Source organism: Centruroides sculpturatus, unplaced genomic scaffold, assembly GCF_000671375.1.
Source record: "Centruroides sculpturatus isolate CEXI.00-Female unplaced genomic scaffold, Cexi_2.0 scaffold3172, whole genome shotgun sequence".
Lineage (NCBI taxonomy): Eukaryota > Metazoa > Arthropoda > Arachnida > Scorpiones > Buthidae > Centruroides > Centruroides sculpturatus.
In genome coordinates this window covers 1-11,210 of record NW_019387274.1, presented here as the reverse complement: position 1 = coordinate 11,210, position 11,210 = coordinate 1, and the positions used below count along the sequence as shown (strand labels likewise).

At 29.8% G+C, this 11,210-nt stretch overlaps 1 protein-coding gene and 1 long non-coding RNA gene across 2 annotated transcripts; both read right to left on the bottom strand.

The window, feature by feature from the left end:
- Nucleotides 1-3,511, bottom strand: LOC111616329 (plastin-3-like). Its single transcript, XM_023357754.1, has 3 exons — nt 3,467-3,511; nt 1,432-1,575; nt 1-1,334 (listed from the first exon to the last, which is right to left on the bottom strand). Exons 1-3 carry the CDS (start codon nt 3,509-3,511, stop codon nt 1,140-1,142), a joined length of 384 nt encoding a protein of 127 aa, XP_023213522.1. The 3' UTR covers nt 1-1,139.
- Nucleotides 3,512-5,398: 1,887 nt separating this feature from the next.
- Nucleotides 5,399-5,912, bottom strand: LOC111616330. The gene is made up of 2 exons (XR_002755228.1): nt 5,679-5,912; nt 5,399-5,473 (listed from the first exon to the last, which is right to left on the bottom strand). It is a non-coding gene; the product is annotated as an uncharacterized LOC111616330 (long non-coding RNA).
- Between the last annotated feature and the right edge of the window lie 5,298 nt (nt 5,913-11,210).

Here is an 11,210-nt window from a genome sequence, read left to right as displayed (position 1 = left end):
TAGAAATAATTTTTCTTTTATTTCCAGACAAAGTATTGACATGGATTTAGCATATAATATAAAGGAATGTTGGCATTTTATGATGGAATGAGAGAAATAGGTTCTATGGTACAGAATTCTTTGCTATGTATCAAATATCCATATCAGAAAATTGGTGAAAACTAATGTATAAAAAGTATTAATTCAAAGCCATTAAAAAATTCTCTCTCAAAGTGTTTTTGTACTAAATGATAACCACAAAAAAGTGGAAGAGAGTGTATATTTATATGAATATAATATTAAATAAAACATCATCAATATATGACAAACTATAATATTGACATATATCAATATATAATGTTGATAAATGATATCAAAACTATACACTGATAAAGAATATTGATCTCCGAGAGTTAAAGTTTAGTGATTAAAAAAACTGGCACTGTGGACGTTAAAATTCTTTGTTCCCCAAAAAAGCGTGAGGCACTCTAGTCCCATTCGTGATTTTAAAACACGCATTATTTAAAACTCTGGTTTGATTTTTTTCAAAATTATAGTACTTCATGGATGACTTTGAACTCATTGCACGATACTTACGACAACATAAGAGAGAAATATAAGAATTAATGTTATATATTTAACAGTAGAGTTAATAAAATCATATACGAAACCTTTTCAGAATACAAACTTTGAAATATCCCAAATGTTAAAATTTTGAGCCCGGTTGAGTTCAGAATATTTGAAGATTGCCTAAAATCAAAATATAATCTTAACATATCAAACTTCATAACTGTAAATTCCGATAAATTTGCAATTTCAGAGTTCTCAAATTTTAATGCCATGTTAATTCCTACTTTCTCTCTTTTGATTAATCAATCTGCCAAGTTATATATATATATAATCTTCCATAATTTAAGAATATGATGAATGCTTCTTTACATATCAAACAGAAGTACTATGTAGCTAAAATTAGAAGAACCGTATGATTATCTTGTTCTACCACACATTTCTCTTATCCCGATTACTTTAAATCTAAAAATTTACATGATAATGAATATACTGGGCTTCTCCAATTCTATCTCTGATGTGGCAAAATTTCAAACTCTTTACGGATCTAGTGGCAAGATTAATTTAAAAAAAACAAAAAAAAAAATGCTACTCTATTCTCGGACTGGACTCGAAGAAGTTCCATTCTTCTCTCCCATGTTGGGTAGGTAATCACGAGCCATGAGACACGCAAAGACAGTCATGACCATTTTCGGTTTCACTTCTGTGATGTCCTCTGGCAAGGCATAGATGCGGGCACCAGCTTTACGTGCCATGGATATTGCATATTTTGCATTGTCCATTCTTTCCTGGTAATAAATTTCAATTTTATTAATTAATTAACTGAAATAAAGAATTGGTAGAATTAATGTAGTCTTTGAATATCTTAAGATTGTTTTTGCTCACCTCTTCAGTATCACCCGATTTAACTTGGCTGTAATTAATAGAATCAGGTTTAATGGCATCAATTAAATCGATAACGGGATGGGCAGTGGCTATTATTGGATCTTGGAAACTTTTGATAAAGGAATTTTTCCCAGCACTTTTAATCTAAAAAGAAAAAACTTTACTCAATATACTGGAAACTAAATTTAAAACACTGCAGTTTTTCTTGTGATTATTCATCATCATTGTCCTGACATGTTCAATTTATATTTTTTAAATGTCAAAATGATCAAAACAAAGTATCAGACATATAAAGCTAATTTGCAGAAACCTAAAGCATATCTTACTTAAACAAAATATACATGAAAAAAATTTTCACACATTTTATATATATATATAAAAACCATACTTAAAGGTTTTAAATATACAGTGGTGCCTTGTATAACATACGACTCAAATAACGGACACTGTGAAAAACGGACTTTCTGTTTGGCCATTATGTGACTCGAATAATGGACTTTCCATTCGGCAGTTACATGAGGCAAACAACAGTCTTTCTGTGAACAAGTGCGAATGATGTTTCCACTCTTTTGCCATTGCCAATGACAATCTGCTATTTTTATAATATATTAGTATTATTAGAATATATTATTAGTATATATGAAGTACAGAGATCCTGTTGGGATTCAGCTTGCTCCCTTGTTTATTACGTACATCACCTCAGTGCAGGGTATTTACATTTATTCAAGTGTTGTGCAAATCATGGCTTCTAAAAAAACAGAAAGGTGATTTCAATTGAAACAAAGCAAGAAATCATCAGGAGTGAAAGTTGGCAAAAACTTCCTTGTCAAATGGGGAGAGGTTAAGGAGTTTACCAATACTCATTATCCAAACAGAGCTGTGGCCAACAGGATCAATGATCTCTACAATGACACCCTTGCCCGTCATTTCCGACAGGTGTTGAAAAAGAGAGAGAAACAGACCAGCTTGGACATGTTTTTCAAGAAGTCAGCAGGGAAAAAACAAAGGATGGAACAAGAGGAGTTGACCCTGCAAGCTCCGGTAACCTCTCCTGAATATGAATCCGATTAAAAAACGATAAAAAAAGACCCACTGCAATGCGTAAAAAGTCTATCTGTATGAATGTGGAAAGAAAGTGTTCCTCCACTTCACATCATCTGACTACTGGGCATAATTGGTGACTGTTCCATTTTCATTTTTTTTATGGTACAGTATGGTTATTTTATGCTGTGGAACGAATTATGTTTTAACATGTATTTCTATGGGAAAATGCATTTCGTATAACGGACTTTTCACTTAATGGATGTGCACCTGGAATGGAGTAAGTACATTATACGAAGCACCACTGTACTATGTCCTTAAGTCCATTTACATGTGTGAACAATGCACAATATGATATGCAGTAATGAATGTAGCATGAAAACATAGTAAATAGGAAACACACATTATAACATGAGAAAAAAAATGAGAACACGTGAATGAGCACAAGAAAAACACATTTTACTGTCTGTGCTCAATGAGCACATTAGCACTTCATGCTTTCTATACATGCTATTCATATATGTAGGGTGTCCTTTTTTACTAAAATCAGTTAAGCTCTACAACTTTGTAATTGACTTATCTGTATCACACATCATTTTTGAGATAGGAATGCTAACTTCCTAATTGTACCACTAGGGATGCTACAAGCAGTCTCATCTTATAGTAGTGACTATTCACTACAATTTTACATCATTCATAACTAGCTATCTGCAATTGTCAGTTATTGGTTGTATAAGGACTTTATTATGAACCTGTATAAACAACAGATTAATAATGTAATAAATTCAATAATTAGAACCAATGGGATCGGTATATTTCAATAAACACTATAAATAAATATTTTCAATTAAAAAGATCTATTTTTTAAACATAAACTAATCCAATATATAGTAATAAATAAACTATACTGTGAGATTTTTATTGGGCTATAATTAAGGTGACCAATCATCCTCCTTTTGTAAGTTCTGTCCTCCCTCGAAAAGTGTCCTCCTACATGTCCTCCTTTTTGATATTTGAAGACTAATCTGTAAATCTCCATATTTGATCAATGCCAAACCGATCCGTTGCGTGTGATGTGATATGACGTGTTTGTATTTAACATGACGATTCATCAAGGCTCTGTATAGTGAGATAAGATGCAATTATGAGATGCATGCTCTTCACACGGGAGACCTTGAGAGAGAGAGAGTGCGCGCACAAATGGCTTTGTTTACTTCTTATCGAAACACAACATGGCACCTATGCATGNCAAGATGCAATTATGAGATGCATGCTCTTCACACGGGAGACCTTGAGAGAGAGAGAGTGCGCGCACAAATGGCTTTGTTTACTTCTTATCGAAACACAACATGGCACCTATGCATGCAGTACAGATTATTACAGTGTATTACTGTTGCAATGAATAAGATGTTTTTTATTTACAATATTTTTTCCTTCAATTTATTAGTGTCCTCCTTTTCATTGTAAAAAAGTTGGTCACCTTACTATAATATAAATTAATTTTGTAATTTAAACTAAAGAAAGGTGATTAAGTTGCAATCTTATGTTAAATTTAATAATTAAAAACAAATTAATTAATTAATAATATTCTTAAATAAAGGATCAATCCAGAATGGGACTTGAACCTACAACTTCTGTTTACCATGCAGATTCATTGCTAATTACGCCAACTGGATCTCCTCATCTGATCTTTGCTTCCAGACCAATTAACTTAGAATGTATAACCATACCTTCTAAATTAATTGGACTGGAAGAAAAGATTAGAGGGTCCAGTTGAATTAATTGGCAATGAATCTGCATGGTAAGCAGGAGTTGCAGGTTTGAGTCCTGCTCTGAATTGATCCTCTCATCCAGACTATTCTAAATCAATTATTTATTTCTAATTATTAAATTAAGCACAAGATGGTGGCTTAACTCCCTACCTTTAGTCCAAATTATGTAANACCACTTTTTTTTCTCCCAGCGGTTCTAAATTATTTAAATTAATTAATTTATTTATAATTATTAATATTAATAAGAGATGGCGCCTAACGCTTACCTCTAGTGCCAAATTAATTTCATAATTTATTTAGTAATTAGCCTTAAAACTAGCCCGATGGATTTACGGCATACATTTGGTGATTAACCAATCAATACTGTTCAAATAAATGCTAATGTAAATTCTGATATAAATATGAAGATAAACACTTAATTCAATTGAAGAGAAGTTCTGAATCTACTAACTCAGTAGTTATTCTCTTGAACTGACAATCCAACATCATTCTGCTCTTCAGAATATCGTCTGATCTTTTTACAAGCTATTTTTTTTTATTCATTTCTGCAACCAATTTTTCACAATTACCTATTAAAAGCAAGCTAAATATTTCTTCTTCTTGCTGACAGAGCTTAGAACTGATGACAGTTCCTATTTATCTTGAGAAACAACTGTTTAATTGAAGTGACAAGCAAAACTAAATATCAAAACATTAGCATACTTAGTTTCATTTGTCACTTCAATTTAACAGTTGGTTTTTACATTTACTTGAATGTAAGATGACTTATTTTCAAGATTAACCTGTTATTTCTGGAAATAAAGTGCATCTTCCATCGGATGTAATATGTCATAATTAGTATCATATCTTATTTCTCTGTCACTAGAAAGTCTTTTGGTGGTGTTTGTATTTGTTATATATTTATGTTCTAAAGATCCTACTAATTCTATGTACATTGCTGCATCATTCCTAACAACTGCAGTACTCAAAACAATATGGCTTTGGTAATGCTCTCCTATTTCTCACACCCAGCATATCAGTTATAAAATTTGCTAAAGCATATGAATTTAACTTCACCTGAATAGGGAAATTTCAAATGTTGAATAATACACTGATAATAGAAACAAACTTATGAAACTTGTCTAAAAATCCAAATTCAAGTAGTATATAATTACCATTAAAGCTTCACATGTTACTCCAGCACCAACGGGAGCAATCTGTTTTAGTAAATGTGTGTATATCTCCGAGTCCTAAAGAAAAGATTGTATCAAAAACATTAACTTTCATTACTGTTAAAGATCTAAGATAGCATTTATAAATGAATAATTTGATAACAAAGCCAAACAATTTCTGGATTAAATTGAGCTATATTATTGCTACTGTTAATAATTTAATACTATTGTTTGGCATTAATATAACTGTTGGGTTTTGAGATGTTTATATTCATATATTTACTTTGATATCATTTGTGAAGTTTGTGATTCGACGATTGCTGCCAGCTCTGTCCAGATGATAATTGACCCAACGTAACAATATACTTTCTGGAGACAGCTTCATCAGGTCAGACATTTCTTCTCCGGGTTTCACGAGTTGAACTAATCCAGGACAATGTTCCAAAGTAATTTGATTGAACAGACCAATCTAAATGAATAAAAAATCATTATTGAAACTGAAAAATTTCATTTTAATTTCAAATCATAGCAAACATTTTTTTGTATGGAATATTTGTAAATATTCCTATTAAATTGTTAATTACATTTACTTAATTTTAAAACTTGAATTAACATTAATTTTTATTCAATCAAACAAAATTTGGGTTAATGAAGTTGATTAAGTATGTAAGTAAATGCCCTAAGTGACATATTATCTATTATGAAATTAAAAATTTAAATACTAATAATTATATAAAATTGTAAGATGAACTATCCGAGAAAATACTTTATTATTATGACATCAATGTATTATTATATATATAGCTCAGTGACAATTATAGATTAAAATTTAATTACCTAACCTATATTTCATTCAATAAATTAAGAATGTTTTTAATTAAAAACCTGAAATAGCTGCATCTGTTACATTGATCTAATTTTAAAAATAGAACCAAACCAAAAACAAATATCAGAGTAGAATTATTAAATTTACAAAATGTATAGCAGCAAATTTACATTTTACTACAATTAGTTATGAATAAATAAATAGATAAACAGATGATAAAGACATCAGCCTGGGGACCTGGAACTGAATTCAAATTCAGAAATCCATAGAAACTTTTGGGTAGTGTGTCCCAGATATATTGGCACTATGCCTCATCATCTGTCCCATAATCTAGAACCATAAGATTTATGATGATGTTTATTTATTCCTTTACATATAAAATGTGAAACTTAGTAAGAAACAAAGAATAAGTTATTTTAATAGTGGAAACCTGCAGTCAGAATGAAGTCATCAAAGAGTTTAACATTTTGTATCCAGACTGCAGTGTGTGTGGTTGGTAAGAAGTGTGGGTGCAGCCTGTTAAACACTTCAACAACTTCACAATGACTGCAAATCCCCAGTATCAAAGAAATTCTTTCATCCTTACTCAGTACCATGCTTTACCCATAAAGGAATAAACAAAGATCAAACCATAGGAGTTATTATATCTGCTAATAAACAAACTTTTTTCTAAAATATATGTCAAAAGTGACAATGGAATAAAAATATCCAAACAATTACTATTTAGTTAACTGTGTAAAAGCACACTTATCTATCTTTAATTTCAACAAGTATAGAAATTGAATGCCAAATATAGTTTATCAATCTCATTTTCTCTAGATATAAGTTATTACTTAACTAATATATTTTTACTAGCATTTTAACTTTCATATATTCAAATTTTTGTAAACATTTAAACTTTTATCTTCTTTAACAGAACATAATTAATATATCATGTAAGAGTTCATATTTGAAAGCTGCAGAAAGCTAAGTACACTATCTTTAAAAACAAAATTTAGATAATCATATAACTAAGATTAGACTTTAATTTAAAACAAAATTAATTCTTGAAAACATTCCAACATAAAATATTAAATATATAAAATGGCAATGTGAAATTTAAGGTATTTTACAAGAGCTACTTCCAAAATCAGGAAGTCTGAGTCATTGGTGATAGTGACATTTGGAAAGATGCCAACGCCATTTCATAACAATTATTATAAAGCATTTAATTATGAAATATAATCTATACACATGTGTAATTTCTTCAAATATTCAGGACAAGGTTCAAATTACTGAAATTTTAACTTGACTTATCATTTTAGTCATTGTCTTTCAATTAAATAAATTATATGTTAAAATTGATTTTAAAAAAAATTTCTCTAACACAACTTGAAATTTGTAATCAGTTTTTATGATAAATAATATGACACAAAAGATGACGTATCTGGCAATTCCATACAAAAAGTAGTTTGAATTACATTTGTCTTAATAAATTTGACTTCTTCGTTCTTAACTATATTAATTTTATTAAATGGAATTTTTATGCAACTTAGCACTTAATGGATAATTTAATTATTATAAAAATGTTGTCGTTGAAGAAAATAATTTGGCATGAAACAGCATAATGTATTTGATGACATTGACAATTATATAATTCAGAATGAGTTACATTATTGATTGAATATGGCACAATATAAATTGTATAGTTAATCAATAACTCAGTGTAATTTCTGAGAGAATTGTCAATGTTTAACAGTTGTTTACTTCTGTTAAATACAGGGTCTCTCAAAATGAATGTTACCATTTTAAATTACTGTATTTACATTAATAATTATCCGAGAAGTATACAACATACACCAATTGATAGAGTAATCTGAGTTTCATCTCCCACATGCACTCAAATGTCTTGTCACCTATCAATACTAACACTAGGAAGCAATAAACAAAAACCAGAACATAGAAGGCATTTTGCATTCTTCAGTTTGCAAAGTCTGAATCACTTGTCATTGTGCAGCATAAGTAATCTGCAAGATTGATACTAGATATACTGTAGAGAGCATTAGTAGTAGTATCAATCAGATGTGTGACACAAGGTTCACAGACATAGAAATTGCAATGGACAAATGTGAAACTTGGGTGATTTTTCAATGTTTTAATGTACATTACAATATTCTCAGATAGTAATTAACCTTGCTACCATTATAAATTATTGTAATTTTCATTTTGGAAGACTATATGCATTATGCTGATAGGTATGCAATTTTTGAATAATTGTTGTATTATTTGAACAGATCTACAGATATAATGAACACCAAGGTTAAAATGCTACATCAAATCATCATATATTTAAAAGGCTTATTTTGAAGGAAACAATCTTGTCCAACCTACAAGTATTACAGTTTTAAATTCTAATTTTGTTTTTTCAGATTATCAAATTAAATTAATTCAAATGCTCCATTCTAAATTTTATAATCAAAACAAGTAAAACAGCAAAACCATATTTGGGACAAGACTATGTCATGGAGACTCACTACTAAGTGAAATCACTTTGACACTCAAGGCGGGTCTCGTTACCATTCTCCAATCTTCTTTGGTATTGCTGCTTTTGGGCGCGATCATTCAACTTCGCCGACCACAACCACGAGGTTGTCCATGATGCATCTTCAATGAAATTAACCTATCCAATTTCAAAATTTTTCTTCGTTGCATGTCAGCCCGGGTTAAATTTTTGTTGATGCATAACGAAAATTTCCAGTTTTTGAAAAAAATAATCGTGGCTATTGTATTGTCCGAAATTATTTTTGTTTTTTGCACAAATAATATACAGTTTAACCCAATTATAATGTCATCGGACGTAACAACAACCCTAATATAAATGTCAAATTTTTATCGGTCCCACAATTTTACTATACTAGATAATGTTAAATAAACCCACTTGTAACAACATAAAACCATTTTAACATTATATTTGAAGCACTCCCAAATTTACAAAATTAGATTACAAATTTTATTTAACATAGAAGAAACTACATGTTCAGTCCTAAGGTCGGAGTTCACTTCTTAGAATGACTGTGGGTGTACTCTCCCCACCTGACTTCAATGGGTGAGGTGGCTGTTTTGCCTGTTTGTAGAAGAGGGTCGCCATTTTGCATTTTATTTTGACTCTGTTCTCAGTCCCTGACTACATAAAAATCTGGATTTTTTTATGCACAGATGATTTGGGCACTTAATACTCTGTGCCAAATATCAACTCTCGACATGTACTCCTTCAAACCTCTATGCTGGTAACATAAAATGGCAGTATGATTCTATAAACAAGACAGTCTTGTCAATTACTATCAGAAAATGACAACTTCTACATAAATGAATAAAATAATTTTGTTTATTTTTATAATTTTGTACTGTTAAACTATTTTTTATTATAAAATGTATACATCAATAAATGTTTGTGTACTTAAATTGATATTTTTCACTTGGAAAATATTTGAGTAACAGCTAATTAACAAATAAAAAAATCCAGCACCAGCAATCAGTTGCTTAACTTTCCAGGTAACAACACTTTAAAACTAATATGATACAATCTCCTATATCTTCCAACCCTCTCAACCTTTAACCATCAAAATTTAAAAGCAACAATACCTCTAATACACAAACCCTCTGCAAAATTTCAGAAATTTTTGACAAAAGGCACAGGAATTATTTGCTTCAAATTGGCTGAATAAAATTTTGCCCCATATACTAACATCAAAACATACAGAAAAAAAATCTCAAATTACATTACTTGATGTTTCAAGGACCCAAGTCTAAAATTGTAAAAATTTCAGAAGGTCATTTTTTGACTGATTACCATACTTTCTCTCTGTTATATATAACAGCCAGGAAAGTAAAAATTACTGGTTCCTATTTATAATATAATTTTTCTTATTATACTAAAACCTTGCTAAATTGAACTGCATTAACTCTACATTATCAACTGGACACAGTACATAGGGTTTAGATTTTGTTAAGATGAAATTGTCATTATTTACCTCTAACCCATTTTTTCCATGTACCATACCCTCTATACATGTTCTATGTATCCTTTGATAGATCTATGATCTTCATTTTCTCTTATATTCTGTATGAATACAGACAATTAACATAAACACTATTGCTCCTTGCTGAACATAATACCACATGATTACAATCTGCATTGACATCCTTTTACTTATATAGTATGTTATCATTGCTCTGATTAGGACACAAGAAAGCATCTTGACAATGTCCTCAAAAGAATCACACTATGTACACTGAATTTGTTTCCAAAATAGGATTCAAATATATGAATTGATAAAGAAAGAACAGCCCTTAATATAAATTTACTGCCAGGTCAATATAGCTAATGTAAAATACAAAAGAAATGAGAGTTCAATTCTAATAACTTGATAAAAAATGAATAAGGTGGTAGAAGGTATCAACTTGTCACTATAGGAATCCTGGTGTGAATCTAAAATCAATTAGACCCATTAAATTTTCACTAATTGTTTGTTATAGACATGTCTGATGACATCACTCACACTGTTATGAGTATGAACAAATCAACAAAACATAGTCACTACACCCAATATAGTTTAAAGCTATACACCAACCAATACCAAATATTATCGGGCTAGAAATAGCTATAATATTAACCCTTTAGTATCTTTTGTTTATATCCAAGGAATCATCTTTATATTACCTTAAACTCAAAACTGGAAAAGGAAAAATTTTATATACTTTATAATTTTGATGATTTCAAGTGAATTTAAACTTTAGTATTAATATATTTAAAACACAAGATTAACATTTTCAAAATTACCCAAAATTTTTTCCCATAAAAATCAGTTTATTGAAGTGTAACCAAGATTTCTACAATTAATTTTTATCATTTTTTAATATAATAATATAGATTCATAAAATGTTTATTTTTATAGTAATAGCATTTTAAAAAGGAATTTATTCCATTTTAAACTAACATAGAAGTCTACA